The sequence below is a fragment of the Asterias amurensis genome, chromosome 16 (genome assembly GCF_032118995.1).
Source record: "Asterias amurensis chromosome 16, ASM3211899v1".
Taxonomy (NCBI): domain Eukaryota; kingdom Metazoa; phylum Echinodermata; class Asteroidea; order Forcipulatida; family Asteriidae; genus Asterias; species Asterias amurensis.
In genome coordinates, this window is record NC_092663.1 from 12,480,959 (window position 1) to 12,497,960 (window position 17,002).

General features: G+C 38.3%; 1 protein-coding gene across 1 annotated transcript; it reads right to left on the reverse strand.

Moving 5' to 3' along the window:
* Positions 1 to 1,091: 1,091 nt before the first annotated feature.
* On the reverse strand, positions 1,092 to 16,749 carry LOC139948812 (cytochrome P450 20A1-like). The gene is made up of 12 exons (XM_071947150.1): positions 16,696 to 16,749; positions 15,020 to 15,115; positions 12,480 to 12,532; positions 11,699 to 11,868; positions 10,574 to 10,719; positions 9,662 to 9,829; positions 8,300 to 8,378; positions 7,500 to 7,673; positions 6,919 to 7,039; positions 5,349 to 5,460; positions 4,930 to 4,994; positions 1,092 to 3,162 (listed from the first exon to the last, which is right to left on the reverse strand). Exons 2-12 carry the CDS (start codon positions 15,086 to 15,088, stop codon positions 2,910 to 2,912), a joined length of 1,410 nt encoding a protein of 469 aa, XP_071803251.1. The 5' UTR covers positions 15,089 to 15,115; positions 16,696 to 16,749; the 3' UTR covers positions 1,092 to 2,909.
* Between the last annotated feature and the right edge of the window lie 253 nt (positions 16,750 to 17,002).

Consider the following 17,002-nt stretch of genomic DNA (forward strand, 5'->3'; position numbering starts at 1 on the left):
CCGAGTAGCGTCAAATATAGAGCCGGGTCTAATAATATGGGTGTTGAGTCTGTTTGTAACTATTTGTCCGGGAGCCCATCAGGGTTTATTGAAAATATTTAGTGAAAAAGGTTTGAGGTGTGGGATGTGCAGGGCATCCCATGGGAACCTTAAAGTGTGAATCCTTAAAGACTGGACACTATTGGTAACTGTCAAAGATCAGTCTTCACAGTTGGTGTATCTCAACATTTTATGCATAATATAGCAAACCTGTGAAAATTTGAGCTCAATCGGTCGTCAAAGTTGCGAGATAATAATGAAAGAAATAACACCCTAAAACACCCTTGTCACACAAAGTTGTGTGCTTTCTGAGGCTTGAAATCAAATTCGTGGAAAATTACTTCTTTCTCCAAAACTATATCACTTCAGAGAAAGCTGTTTTTTACAATGTTTTATACTATCAACCTCTCCCCATTACCCAAAGGTTTTATGACGATAATTATTTTGAGTACCAATAGTGTCCACTGCCTTTAAGCGCACCTTATACCGAGTGGTGCGTTGGGAGGGGGGCCCCCCTAAACTCACCTCAAAAGTCGATTTCATGAAAATGTTGAGTGCAAGCAAAATGTCTTCATGGATTAAAATGCCATGGTCCACTGACTATGAACTCCGTACTTAAGAAAATAAATTATGGTGCCAAGTGTACTTAAGAAGGCCCTTAATTAGTGCTAATTAGACGTTTCTTTGAAATTTTGAGTGCAAGGATGAAACTTGTGTCAAAGTGTACCTTAGACTAAGCTGACTGAAAATCAACTACTTATTATTTTTTTTAAAGTGGTGGTGGTCAAAGGTCAACAAAGGTCAAAGGTCAACATAATGAAAATGATGAGTGCAAGCAACATTTCTTCATGGATTGAAATACCATGGTCTACTTAATGAGATTTCCCTATTTAAGAAAGTGAATATTGGTGCAACATGTAATAACGAAAGACCTGAATTAAACGTTTATTTGAAATTTTGAGTGCAAGGACGAAGCATGTGTCAAAGTGTACCTTACACTGTGCTGACTCAAAAATACTTTAGAAAACATTTAGTTCGGCTGCACTGCTCGCCTTGTATACACGTATTTGTAACAGTAACAATAGACATTGGTATCACAGCAACTGACACCGAACAAACCTTTTTATGTATAAACAATACAAAATACCATTATGAACCATTTTATTTGTATGGATAAACCAGCAGTTGAAGCACCATTACCAAAATATAACACCGACTTTAAGTAAAATGTATCCTTTTGTAAACTATGCAGCAGGTACAATAATATTGCATGAAAAAAAATAAAAAGTTATAATAGGGCCTATAATGGAAGTAAGTATTCTTTAAAACATCCAACCTGTAAGTAATACATGAAACTGGATAAAGTGAATTACTGAAGTATAACAAATGAAAAACTAATTTGATATAAAATACTATAGAAGTCCACAGACAAGCTGATATTACCAGAATTTATGTTATTAAAAAGTTCCCAAATAAACACAGCCTCCTTCCAACCTTAACCTTGTTAAACCTTAATATCCCAAATTATGAAAGCTTAAATCCCACATCCTTGTCCATGCACCCAGGCCCATAAACTCAGCCCTCTGGTTTGAACACCCAATACCCACATGGACCATGCCCTTGACCAAGCTTTTCTGATCCCCTCTAAAAAGTTTCAAGTTTTATTATAATAATCAATAGATTATTATTTCCTGATTTCGACGTGCTGTTCTGACCTCACCTTCATCCGAGACTTGCCTCTCATCACACACCCGCAAGCTAGGTTTACATGTAGTGTATTAGTAGTGTAAATACATTCATTTTACATTTGACTTGTATAGGATTTGAGGCATTGCATGGTGAGGTATCAATTAATATTTGGTTTGCGGTAACACCATGTGTGTATCTACTTGCCAGGTAGAGTTTGTTCTTGGAGAACTGTCTTGCTTTATTCTACTACCGCGGAGTAGATAATCGGAGGTTCGGGAGACTTCTCAGTTCTGAAAAGAACTGTCCTGCTTTTTAACTATTACCAGGGCGGATGGTGTAGAAAATAGACTACTACTTTAGCTTATAGGATCGTAATTAACCGTACTGCCGCGGAGTCAGTTCTGAATTGGTCTCAACCAGCTTGCTCTAGTCGATCATCGTCAGGAGACTTGTATTATTATTACGCTTGGTATAACCAGGTTGTCATAATTTGTTTTTTTACATGACGTTAGTTTTATTGTATAGGCTACAACTACAATGATAGGATTAAAACCACCGAACGGTTCCAAAACCAAAGTTGTACAGCGAGGATACTTTGCATTTATGTAGGCCTACCCTAATATTCAAACAAATTACATTACCTGAGAGAAACAATGACACAGCAAATAAGTTGTTGCTTATCACAAAACTTGTGTTGCAATCTCCCAGTCCTACATCTTGAATAAGACAAGCACTGCCAACTCACAAGTTTCCTGCTGTCTCCATGGTGCAGCCATACTGTTTAATTAATGCCCGTTCTGGGTTAGTTTTAATAGAGAACGTCTCATGAAACAGTTACAATAAATTCGAGAAACTGATGAAAACCAAAATATTTACAGTGGGTGGGATAATTTTTGTGGTTATTTTCTGTGAATGACCTATAAGTTTTTAGTACAGTTCAATAATAATAATCATAATCGTAAACATTAATATAGCGCCATATCCATCGAAAACAATGCTCCATGGCGCTAATACAGAGAAACATTTAAAATATAGATAAACACCAACTTTAAGTTTCAATATTATTACAGTAAAAAAAATTGAGTGTTTATCAGATTTAAATGTCAAAGATCTTTATTTCTGGCACTCAGCTCTATGCGGTTATTTTGTCCGCTTGAGTTTCCCGAACCCCTGGACCGAGCCTAGCCCCTTTTCTCGAGAGTAAACCAAATTTCGCTCTTAGGGGAGGTCACCATGCCGTAGAACTTCTCAATGTTTTGCCCCTCCACAAGATTGAACTTCAAATCCCGGCACAAGAGGGCGACAAATACGCCCATCTTGGCGTAGGCGAAGTACTTCCCGGGACAAACACGTTTCCCCGCAAAGCCAAATACTTGGAAAGCCATTTTGTGGCGTGGGGTGAAGTTGGCCACGCTGAATCGCTCGGGATCAAATCTGTGGAAGCAAAACACAATGAAAATGGTTTATGAAACCATGCAAGGATATGGGTTCTGTTCCCTTTTTAAAAAAGTGAGTTCTGGAACATCTGGTCTGTCAAAGTAGAACAGTGAGTTCTAAAGGCACTACTAAGACAAAAGTAGCAGTGAGTTTTATATGCACTATGACAAAAGTAGTACAGTGAGTTCTTTAGGCACGATGGCAAAAGTTGTACAGTGAGTTCCTTGGGCACTAAGACAAAAGTAGTACAGTGAGTTCTTTAGGCACGATGGCAAAAGTTGTACAGTGAGTTCCTTGGGCACTAAGACAAAAGTAGTACAGTGAGTTCTTTAGGCACTATGACAAAAGTAGTACAGTGAGTTCCTTGGGCACTATGGCAAAAGTAGTACAGTGAGTTCTTAAGGTACTATGGCAAAAGTAGTACAGTGAGTTCTTTAGGTACTATGGCAAAAGTTGTACAGTGAGTTCTTTAGGTACTATGGCAAAAGTTGTACAGTGAGTTCTTTAGGTACTATGGCAAAAGTTGTACAGTGAGTTCTTTAGGTACTATGGCAAAAGTTGTACAGTGAGTTCTTTAGGTACTATGGCAAAAGTTGTACAGTGAGTTCTTTAGGTACTATGGCAAAAGTTGTACAGTGAGTTCTCTAGGTACTATGGCAAAAGTTGTACAGTGAGTTCTTTAGGTACTATGGCAAAAGTTGTACAGTGAGTTCTTTAGGTACTATGGCAAAAGTTGTACAGTGAGTTCTTTAGGTACTATGGCAAAAGTTGTACAGTGAGTTCTTTAGGTACTATGGCAAAAGTTGTACAGTGAGTTCTTTAGGTACTATGGCAAAAGTTGTACAGTGAGTTCTTTAGGTACTATGGCGAAAGTTGTACAGTGAGTTCTTTCGGTACTATGGCAAAAGTTGTACAGTGAGTTCTTTAGGTACTATGGCAAAAGTTGTACAGTGATTTCTTTAGGTACTATGGCAAAAGTTGTACAGTGAGTTCTTTAGGTACTATGGCAAAAGTTGTACAGTGAGTTCTTTAGGTACTATGGCAAAAGTTGTACAGTGAGTTCTTTAGGTACTATGGCAAAAGTTGTACAGTGAGTTCTTTCGGTACTATGGCAAAAGTTGTACAGTGAGTTCTTTAGGTACTATGGCAAAAGTTGTACAGTGAGTTCTTTAGGTACTATGGCAAAAGTTGTACAGTGAGTTCTTTAGGTACTATGGCAAAAGTTGTACAGTGAGTTCTTTAGGTACTATGGCAAAAGTTGTACAGTGAGTTCTTTAGGTACTATGGCAAAAGTTGTACAGTGAGTTCTTTAGGTACTATGGCAAAAGTTGTACAGTGAGTTCTTTAGGTACTATGGCAAAAGTTGTACAGTGAGTTCTTTAGGTACTATGGCAAAAGTTGTACAGTGAGTTCTTTAGGTACCATGGCAAAAGTAGTACAGTGAGTTCTGGGCCCTCTGCGAAGGTAGCCTAGTAAGTCATTGGCCCTCCAAAGGAACCGTGAGCTGTAGCTGTTACCCTAGGGTAGAATAGTGAGTTGCTCTGACTCAAACACTTAATGTCCAGTCTACCTTTGTTTTTTTACCTAACACGAACATCTGAATTGGTGAAATCTAGATTCTGGTGGTATGTATATTGAAAACTAGAGGGTATAATGAATTTATGTACTTTTCCATTGAGATGCCAGCAAACAATTATTTGTTAAAGCTGCAAGCCCAGTGCAACTGATACACAAATAAAGTCAGACAAGCAAAGTTTCACCTACTTTTCGGGCTCAGGCCAGAGATCTTCATCTTTCAGCGCTACCCCAAGAGCGTGCCACACAGGAGTCTAGAAAGAAGATTCACAAAATGACTGAGCTTTTTAACAAAAACAACAAAATAGTTTGAGGAATTGATCCGTGGCGAGACGTAGAGTGCACCTCCGCACATTACAAGCGTGCATCACTTTGTCCACACCAATTAATATGCGAAGTTAATTTTGTTTTGTACATAATTTTTGTTCTCAAAATGGCGGACAGGATGGGTGTGTGTAACAGTGATGTATGAACGTATGGTATAGTGCACTTTCGACTTAAGGCACCATTTGGGCCTGAAGGTAGTTAATAAATAAGACAGCCCACCAGTCTATAGAATAGAAGGAGTTGAGGCAGTGTGTTAGATTTATACATGTATACGTACTCACCCCTCCTGGGATGACATGACCCCCTAGCTTACTATCATCATCCTGAAAGCGAGCAGTATAAGGGGCCAGTACAGACACACGTAGTCCCTCATTGATCACCTGACGAAGGTATCTAAATAACATTAGAACAATTTAAATCAAGAGTTATAACTTATGAGGCCCGTGGTGAAACCAGTCGTTTGTAAATATTATAAATAGTGAATAATTATTATTGCTATTAAAAAACGAATACAACAAAAGCATCAACCATGACATTTTTTTTATTAACGTATGGTGCGAAGTTTTCAACATTCTATGTTGAAAAACTCATATCTGCTGTTACGGTTTCGATCTTTGCTTCATTTCGTTTGGTGTTTGAATCATCAAGGTGCAATGCTTATGTACAGTGACTGCCTCAACAACTAATTTCTTTGCTTTTACCGTCGAAACCAACGAGTGATAAGCACTGTAATTTCCCTAAAGACAATCGGAGTACTGTTTTTAAATGTTGAGACCACACCGGCTGTTTTCAGTAACAACACTCCCCCCAAAAAGAGTTTACAAATGGTTATACCCTCAAAGTTGACTAGAATAGTTTCGTCTTTACTGTACTGGATGAATATAATTGGTTTACCGTCAAAAGCGATTAGTGCTAAGCACTGCGTTTTCCTGAAGACAAGTAGAGTATACTGTTTTAAAATGTTGCCAGACCGCATCGGTTCTTTTTAAAGCAATCTCACAAAATCGGTAAACAGTATTGTCCAAAGGCCCACACTTCGTGTATCACAACGTATATATCAAATAACAAACCTGTGAAAATTTAGGCTCAATCGGTCATCGGAGTCGGGAGAAAATAATGGGAAAACCCACCCTTGTTTCCCCACGTTTCGCCGTGTCATGACATGTGTTCGAAATAAATCCGTTATTCTCAATATCGAGAATTGATAATTGTTTTAATGCTTTCTCAAAAAGTAAAGCATTTCATGGATTAATATTTCAGGGGAAGTCTTTCATGACCACCTGCTGTAAACCCTGTTATTTGTAAATTTGTGGACTTTTAATTTTTGCTCTGTACAGAAAGTGTCCAATGGCTTTATGATGCCAACACTTCATAAGATATTTTACACCTGGTTGTACCCGCAAGTTTACTATAGGTGTAAGATACTTCTTACTGTATACTTGATGAGCATCACGTCATCGTGTTTGCTCGGAGCTCTAGTGGTCAAGATGTTTGCTGTAGAATGATGGGACGTGGGTTTGATTTCCAACCGAGTGGTACTTTTTTTAAAAAGAACTTGTGCTGATCACACATCAATATTATAATGGTAAAACCCAAATGTTATTACATCTATTGAAGTGATGACCAAATTTAACCTTGTACTTTATATTGATATCAACAGTCTCTGAAGCTTGATTTATGATTATTTATTCTCAAAATTGTAATAATACTTGTTTTAATTTTGAAGTTTACACTGTTCCCAAAATCCAAACACAGAGTGTTCGTAATTTTACAAATACTACATTTCTAGTTGTCCCCGTGTTGTCATTTAACGGAATTAGACGTTACAATTAAATTGACTTGGAGACTCACTTCATGTCCTTCACATTTGATTTGTCCACCTCCCCATCACCAAGAACCTCCTTGATCTCTTGATGCAACTTCTCCTGGCAGTCCTGGTTTGAAGCCAAGAAGTACAAAATCCAAAGCAACACTAACGGTCAAGAAAATCATGAAGATAAACAACTAATCAGACACAAGAAAATGTACATGCAGGATTTCACATCTGACAGTTTTTTGAAGGTATTGATGGAAAGAACAATTATCATGAGCCTTTTACTCTTTTTATAACAAATTTCCCTGGCCATGTCATGTGAAAAAGCCATTTCCAGTGGAAACTATAGAGGCGATCAGAATGCTTTTTAATACACATCACCAACCTCTACCCTCGCAGGTACCCATTTATACCCCTTGGTGAAGATAGTAATAAATAGCAAAGCATCTTTCTCATGGACACATGTCACGACCGGGAGTCGAACCCAGACTCCGATTATCTTAACCACACGAACTTGTATAAAAAGTACAGCGCAGGATTTCCTTCGGAGAAATGAAAAAAAAAAAATTGCTGGCATTCCGGTAACGGCCTGAAAACGGGCAGGCTGTTTAGTACTCACAATTTCCAGAGGTGTGGAAGCCACCCACCATGAAGCTGATACAGTCGCTTAGTATTTGATCTTCTGGTAGTTCATTCTCAAGTAGAACGTCGATAAAACGCTGGTGTCCGGCTGTGGGGTTTGTTTTACGTTCCTTCATAACGTTGCGCACAATACCATACATTACCTCCAAAGCTGTAATTAAGCCACACAAAAACATAACCCAAGAGAAATTATTTTTGGTTTTTACCCATACACCGGTGTGTGTAAGCACTGTATACTCAGTACTTTCCCGAGTCCTGTGACAACATTATCACATGCATATTACTCGGGTGGGATTCGAACCCACAACCATTGCAATTCAAAGAGCAGTGTCTTACAACTAGACTACCGAGATTGCCCGGTAGAGGCAGTTCGAATACTATGTTTTGGCAGCGGGTACCGCAACGATATATAATAGATGTTGAATATAAATTAATTTACAGCTTAGAGCACTGGTCACTACACTTCACAAGTGTCCGCATGTACCAATAAAAGTTTGAGCTGGCGGCCGTCGGGAGGAGGAATACGTTATCGCCACTAAAGTTTGAGATGCACTTATTTTTTTTCTTCAAATAAAATATTTCACTTCGTGTGAAAGGACTGTCGTCTGAAAAGGTTGATCCGTTAAAAGTATACAAATATTGGGGAATACCGCGTTTAGTACACCATTATCCTTAGACAATACAACTGCAATTACTCTTAATTTAGGAATGGTATGAGCTGGACAAGGTGGGTGAGAGGGGCGGGGTCCATCTGAGTGTCTTTGCTCGGCAACTGACCTTCATTAAACTTCTTCTCCCGGTCGCTTCCTTTCACATGAAGACCTTCAGTGAGGCTCCTCTCCATATCATACCAGCACTAATTGGAAGAAGAAAAAAACATAAATGTGAATAACAGTATTGGTACAGCTGTTTATTTTTGTAGATGATCTTCCCATCAAGAGAACCCAGCAAAATCCCACTAGGGGGATAAACACCACTCAGGGCAACAACCAGTCTCTCTCAGACAAATATTGGTTTAAACGTCCATGATTATTATTTGTACAAATCAATAAATTGTGATTCAGTAACTAATAGACGACAATGCTTACTCTACTCATTGTGAAATCAGAGGTTAGCTTGGTAGAAAAAAAAATACATAAAGCCGGCCTCAGGTCGACCTACGATTTTCTTGCGCCCGCAACAAACCGTTGGCAACGCGCAGACAAAATATTCTCACGTCACAACAACTGAGAACTCGTTCCCTGCGATTGGTTCCCGACCGTCGGGATCACGTCGGACAAGTTTAAATTGTTCTACTCTTGCGACTGTTTTTTTTCGAGCGGCAATTGTTTCAGATTGTCTTAAAATCATCGCAGTTACGCTCATGTCGTAAATAATCACTGACTGAAAAGGTCCCGATGGTCTAAGCTCAGGCGCAGTGTGATCCTGAAAATTCAGTCACTGACTATGTTGACGCAAGGTCGACCTGATGCCGGTGTCGCATGCAATTATGTCCTCTATGCAATACTATCCGGAGGACATTATTGCATGTTATTGCATATGCAATAATGTCCGCTGGACGGTATTGCATATGCAATCGTGTCCGCCCGGACGCTGCTTCATAATGCAATTGTGTCCGCCCGGACACATTTGCATATGGAGTTGTGTCCGCCCCCATGCAAAACCGTCCTTGCAGTAAATTGAACGCCCTTGGTAGACAGAACACGTTAGCCATTTTTTTTACAAGCAAAGGAAGAGCATGTCAAACATGGGAAATATTCGGCCATTGGGTATTCGCTGCAATTATAAGATACGTGAATGTTCATGCTGCATATTATACGTAGGTTCAGTGCATGGACGCTCGTTTACACATAATGTACAGCCATGTACATGTCCACCGGACGGTTTTTGCGTACTCCGGACACGATTGCATATGCAAAAGTGTCCAGTGCAGACAGTATTGCATGGCGGACACGATTGCATCTGACACCGGCTTAAGCGGAGAGACCAACGCCCTGGAGTCATCTGGGCCAGTTCAATGGGCACAGGGTGATTAATATGGGGCTAAAAATTGAGGTCGTCAAGCGGTTTTCCAAAAACTACACAAAATCTATATTAATACTTTGAAAACATTTTTGAAAATTTTTCAGGAAAACTTACATCATTGTAGGCTTGACGAAATGTGTTAACAATCTCCTCAGAATCGAAGTAGTTTCCGAAGGATGTACGGGTCAGGGCCTTGATAACAATGATGTGGCAGTGCTGCATCAGCGAGACGTGCTCGTCCTTCGGAATAGCCAAGAGTTTCTGCACTAGCTCACGAGCCAACTAATATAATATCAACATTACGAAATGATTCAAGAACTTGCCTTTCAAACGATATTTTAAACCCGAAAATTGATTTTGAACTATTCTAGGTCAGATGTGAAGCTGTAGCGTTGTTTAAGAAAACCTCTGGATTAGAGAAGCTAAGAACATCTTATTTTTATTGGGATTAAATAAGTAAAGAAATAAAAAAATTGGAAGTTTAGTGTAACTAAATATTGTGGCAAGGTTAATAATGTGTGCACCCGATCCTAAAAAAAAATTGCTCGTCACGTTAAGAGTTGTGGCAGATGGCAACATGTGTGACGGTAATTATTTCGGGCACCACATTTCCATTTGATTTTCAGGATAGGCAAACAACAGCTGAATACCAGTAACAAGCAATATGCATCAAATGGAAATTTGATTGGTAATCCTGTTTTAATCAAGGAAGAAATTTCATGCTAAGCAAATTTGTGTGCTTAGCAGCTCTATGAAATTGGGGCCTTTTCATGTTTGTTGTGTTCTCATAATTAGCCTTTGAGGAAGACTCTGCTAGGGTCGAAACGTCAGGCCATTAACTAGTTTTTGCATTTATACCATCGGTCCATTTGGTTGGTAAGGTATTTGCAACAGCTAATTCTACTTTCTCAATGTTTTATACTATCAACAACTCCCCATTACTCGTCACCAAGCCAGTTTTTATGCTAACAATTATTTTGAGCAATAACCAATAATGTCCATGCCTTGAAGTTCACAAAAAAATACCTCATTGAACGTTCCGTAGTAGCTTCCAAGGCTAGTATGTGCGAATGAGGGGTCATACATGTTGCGTCTTTTCTTTCCCTCGGCTTTATTAGTAAACTCGACAGAACTCTTTCCGTACAGAGGCAGAAAGATTTCAAACAATTCACCTGTGAAAAGAGAATACCCGCTTACATCGATACAGGCAAAACTTAAAGGAACAGTCGAGTTGAACTTTGAAAAGCGTTTGTAACTGTTTGTTATAAAATACATTATGACTAGAAAGATACTTTGAAAGTAGAATATAATGATCCACACAAGTATCACGCGAAATTGCGTGGTTTTCCTTTTACCTCGTCGACTAACACTCTCGGCCATTTATGGGAGTCAAATAAATGCCTGACCGTGTAAGTCGACAAAGTAAAAGGAAAACCACGCAATTTCGAGGCACATTTGTGTGGATCATTGTATTCTACTTTAAAAAAATCTTTCGCACCATATGCATTTTATAACAAACGGTTACAAACCCTTTTCAAAGACAAACTCGACCGATCCGAGGCAACGTGTTCCTTTAAAGTGTTTTTAGTTACCATGACAATTTATGAAGGTAATCAGGGGCTTTGAGCATGGAAATAGCAAGCCACTGCCTGCACAATGTTTTCCTCAATTCAAAAGACATTTGTAAATACTCCCATCCTCTCTCCCCAGTTATGGATTGGTAGGAACTTAGACTTATGCTAATCAAAGTTCAATTCAATCAAATTCAAATACACATTGTTTCCATACTTCCATGAAAGATATCGACGGTACAAGCAAGCAAACACATTAGCCTAAGCATCTGACGTCACACTTCGAGGCTCGTGAATATTGAGCCAATACGTAAATATTCACCTTTGACCTGGCATGGAAAGCTCATGTCACTGCATGCACGCATCTAATGATATCATTGTATCCGATGGAATCACTGGATCTGAGAGCAGGGACCTGTCTTATCCTTGCGGATACAGACAGGCTAGTCTACAGCGATTCTTATGTAATGACCTCAATCGACAACAGAGGGCGCACCAAGCCGAAGTGGTTTTTGGTACCTTTAAAAGTCAAGAGCTGCATCAATGTCAGAAGCAAAATAGGGCAAATTACTTTACTTACAAGGTCGATCAAATAACCCCATGTGTTCCTTGAAGAGCTCTGGTGATGCTATACTGACAGTGAACGTTTTACCATACCAGAAGGATGCAATAGATCCATATGTCTTATGCAGCTTCATAAGAAACTCGTGCACGGTACCCTCAGCACCCATTTCTGCCAAGTTACCATTCCTGTATACAAGTTGAAAGTAAAGTACAAGAATAAGGATTGTGAAGTTTGTACCGTTGTCAAATCTATGTTTCTGAAATTAACTGTAAGTCAAGAAAATAGCATTTGCATACAAACAAGATTAATTAGGGTCACGCCACGACGGGCAGTTGACCCGAAACAGTGCCCTGTATTAAAGCCATTGGATACTTTCGGTAAACAGTATTGTCCAAGGTCCACACTCCGTGTATCACAACTTCTATAAAAAAAATAACAAACCTGTGACAATTTAGGCTCAATCGGTCATCGGAGTCAGGAGAAAATAACGGGAAAACCCACTCTTGTTTCCGCACGTTTCGCCGTGTCACGACATGTTTAAAATAAATCCGTAATTCTCGATATCGAGAATTGATAAATTTTGTTTTAATGTTTTCTCAAAAAGTAAAGCATTTCGTGGAATAATATTTCAAGAGAGGTCTTTCACTATTACCTTCTGTAAACCCTGTAAGTTATTTGTAAATCTGTGATTTTTTTTTTCTGTGCTGAAAGTGTTCAATTGCTTTAAGTGGTGCAGGTAGCAAGCCCGTATGGTGCCCCTTGACATTGTTATTGTCAACTTTGATAAAACCCTTACTTTGGATCTGTCGGGTCCATACCAGGAATTGATGTCTTTCTCTTTCTTGAACCCTGAATAGAAATGGATAGTGAAGAGTTAAAACATATATGCCAAACACTTCACTGATAGCATCACAGCATAGGGCCAACGTTGAGCTAAAGGAACATTTTCACTGGACCAGCATTGGCTGTGATGAAAAACATTTCTACAACGATTTCAGAATTATACACGCATTATGTTTTTTTTAATATTGTATCACAATTTCATTTGCATCCCCGAATTTTCTAAACTATTTAACGTTCTTAAAGAGCCAATAAAGGATGATCTCATTATGTCAACTGTTACCATTTTATGTCCAAATAGACATCGCAGATACCGGTTAAAAAACATTTTACTCTCAAAATTTGCATTTAGTAATAAATAACTCGAGTCAAAAATGCACCCGGCCGCGCGGCTTTTTCAGCCGAGAGTCGAAAACGGCTTATCTATTATAATGACCCTGGACGCCAGTGACGATTATCCCCTGTTGGTTTTGTCGCAGTTCACCAGCTTTGGCATTTCCACACCAAATAACCGCCACTGACGTCACGATTCCTTTGTCGCGCGGGCTTGTTTGACACCATCACGTTTTTCAGAAATTTGGTTTAGCTTAAGGCCCGGTCACACAGGCCCCGATAACGAGAACGAAAACGATAACGATACAAATGTTGGATTAACATATTAAATGCTGGATTCAACACTTTCAAAGTGTTGTCACTCACCAAACTCTTGCAAGTGTTGGATTCAACTCTTTAGTTTTTTGGGTGTAGTGACGTCTTGGACCAAGACTATTAATTGATAATCCGACCCATATTACCAGTTGGCACACAATCAACTGAGCAGAACGGGGCTTTTTTTGTGTGTGTATAGAATTCATGAATCTGTTTTTCTCATACATAAAAGGCCATCATCCTATGTAGTCACGGTTTGATGAACTGGCAGCTATTTTGCCAAAGGCATCTATTTATATACACGTCTGATAGACAATTTGTGAGGATTGTGGTCTCACGCAACCACTAGTTTTACAATTATGTAAACCCCTTCAAAATTTAACTAAATAGATAGCCTTTTTCGATTGCATGCCTCACGACCAGACAAGGTTAACAGTTTGTCTTGTTTACACACGAAAAAATGTGGACAAAGACCCCGAATGGAGCAAACACTGAAATATTGTCCAGTTTATATATTTATATATTTTTTTTTTAAATTAAACTAAACCGCCAGGCGACCGTCAGGCGAGTCACTTCGTTCCTTCAGTAAATGCGTATTTCTTGTGTTATTTAATGACAGTTCAGAAGGGATGAGGGGCTTGTAGGAATTTATTAGAGTTATTATTATTCATAATTTATTGATGAAAAGTCATCACAGCCATCTGCTGAATTACGACAATTAAAATTAAAAATAGTAAAAAGATGGAAATATTGAGAAATTGTATTTTTAGTAAAATATATTTCTTGAAATACCCAAGTACCCCCATAAGTACCCACATAAACATTCATATACACAATACGTCAGTATAACAAAAGTATGGCGAACTACAAATGCACATTAAATAAGATATTTCTACAGTCATAATAATGAAGGACTATATGACTCCAGAGTGAAAGGCTAAATCAAACTTTGGCATATCTCTCTTCTGGACAGACTGTTTTGTACCATATTTACGGCACTCATGATACGTACTTGTATGCCATGTAATGTGTGTACATGCACATGTACAAACACTCAGAATACCACACTGCAACGGTACACCGACACTTAGGCCATGACAGTTATCATATTTTATTCATAAATACCTCAGACAGTTTCGCTATTCCTATTGGTGGAGAGCACGTCACGTGTGTGTGTGTATAAATATTTGTTTATGAACAAATTTAACCAGTTATTTTCAGTAATTACCAATGTGTCCAGTGATTTTATAGAGTATAATTTTCTAGTTTTATTCATTAATAATCGAACTTTGTAGATATTGCCAACAATCAGGAGTGAATGTATTATGTCCGAAAAAGAAGATTAACACACAATCTTGATCAGATTCAAATTTAGGGGCATAGAAACTGATATTTCTTTTACATAACCACAGTACTTTGAAGTGTTAAAAAAAGTTTAATTACAAACAAACATTGTTTTGTGCTACTTTTGCTGTAATTTCACTGTACTATTATTTCATCAATCAACATTATTGTTATAAAGTAAAACCAATTAATTTATATTATAAAGTGTCCAGGCTCTGTACAAGCCTTTGCTTTTTTCCTGGTGCCCTCCTCCTATCAACCTTTGTTCTTTTTTCTTGTATGTTTTATGATTATTTATTGTGATATTTTGAGAATTTTTTTCTTCTTCTCATTTAATGCGTTATACTATGTCCAAAGCTGCTGTATAGGCTTCTAACCTAAAACTGTAATTGCAGTTGATTAAAGTGATCGCCAAAGTATATATTTCACTTTATTAACTGTAACAAGTATTATAAGAGTTGAAATTTGTTTAAGCTGAGGTTTTGATTTCTTATTTATACTTACATCGGGGTAAAAGTAAACCACTGCCGCTATCAAAGCTACTACAAACGTCACTGCAAAAATGGCAAGCATCTTGAAGTTGGTTGGGGTCTCTCAGCTCTGTGGAGAAATATATAGTTTTCATTCATTTTTTTTTATTCGTTCATTTTTATAAAAAAAAACTTGCAGCACGGAGCTGAATAATATGGCATTACAAGGTAAAAATATTGATAAAAATTGCAGAGATAAAAGACATAAAATTGCACCACCACGGGCCTACGGGGTACATTTAGGAACATTATAAAAGAAGACGACAATAAAAAAAATAATATATATTATATAAACCACTGAAATACTCTAAAAAATACACAGGGTGTTGGGGGAACCCTCTTATACACTGAAACCCCAATATGGAATAAACCAGCTAAAAAAAGGTAACCCCAGCAGTTTAAAAACTGAACAGATGACAAAAACAATGATGGCAAAACAAAATGGGAAAACAAATATACATAACCACAGTAAAACACTATTTCTACTCATCATCACAAAAAACTACAATATGCAGCATCTCAGCAACTACGATTTCTACCACTATGATCTTAAAACCGTGTAAGAAGTTGGTATCAATGTGTGGCAATGTGTTTTGTGTCCTCCAAACAGTACCCCCACTCTTTAGCAAACAGCCCGTGTTTCTGCGAGAGAAAGCAATAGGTCTCATGCATACAAAAACGGTATGTGGGCGTAAATAGAAAAATACGGCCGACCCTGGATATTTTTTAACTCCTTTTGTTATCGTGTATACTACCGGCCTAAAGGCAGAAGACACTATTGGTAATTACTCAAAATAATTATCAGCATAAAACCTTACTTGGTAACGAATAATGGGGACCTGTTGATGGGTGAGAAACGGCTCCCTCTGAAGTAACGTAGTTTTCGAGAAAGAAGTAATTTTCCACAAATTTGATTTCGAGACCTCTTCAGAATTAGATTTTTGAGGTATCGGAATCAAGCATCTGAAAGCACACAACTTCGTGTGACAAGGGTGTTTCTTTCATTATTATTTTGCAATCTCGACCACCAATTCAGCTCAATTTTTCACAGGTCAGTTATTTTGTGCATACGTAGAGGTACACCAGTAGTGTTACCAATAGTGTCCAGAGTATGTTTGTATGAGCGTGAGAGAGATTTGCTGTTGGTATTCTTGATATGTAATCTCCTTGTGGAAGTTTGCAGAGTTCCCTTGATGTGAGGTGCATCTACAAAAACTAAGGCAGTGGACACTATTGGTCATTTCTCAAAGTACTTTGTTTCATAAACCTTATACTTGGTAAAAAGTAATGGGGAGGGGTTAATATTATAACACATTGTGAAAAATGGCTCCATCTGAAGTGAAGAAGTTTTCGAGAAAGAGTTATTTGATTTCTAGACTTCTTCAGATTTAGAATTTGAGTTTTTTTCTCTTCTTTCATTGTTATCTCGCAACGTCGACGACAATTGAGCTCAAATTTTCACAGGTTTGTTATTTTATGCACATGATGTTGAGATACACCATGGATACACCAGTGTGAGAAACTGGTCTTTACCAATAGTGTGCAGAGTCTTTAAACCAATGTTTATGAGCATAAGTGAGATTGGCTGTTGTTTACCGAGTTCCCTTGATGGGAAGTTCATCTAAAAAAAAACTATAAAAAACAACTCACCCAAACTTCTTTAACTGTATGGTGGTGTTGCTAACGGTGGTCTGAGTAGACGCTCCGCTTTTGCGAAGATGAACGATGACTTAAAAATACGGCACAAAATGAAGTGTCCCACTTCCACACTGTATGGTCAGAGCAAACCCTAACCTTCGAATTATTCACTCCGAAAAAAGACCGCCGCTGTAAACCCACCTGTATACCCTGTTCGTGGTGCGTGCGATCACATAGTCTTGGTTCCAAGACCATTGGTGTTGCGCGGTCACACACAACCAACGTTCCGATTATGCACGGCAAAAACTGTCCACGCTTG

Bases quoted from the DNA above. Each gene is read 5' to 3' on its own strand.
- LOC139948812 (XM_071947150.1), bottom strand. From the start codon at position 15,088: ATGCTTGCCATTTTTGCAGTGACGTTTGTAGTAGCTTTGATAGCGGCA. The intron at 7,040-7,499 runs GTGAGTACTAAA...CTTGACCGTTAG, and splicing joins CTTCCACACCTCTGGAAATT to TGTTGCTTTGGATTTTGTAC. The intron at 5,461-6,918 runs GTGAGTCTCCAA...AATGTTATTTAG, and splicing joins TCAAATGTGAAGGACATGAA to ATACCTTCGTCAGGTGATCA.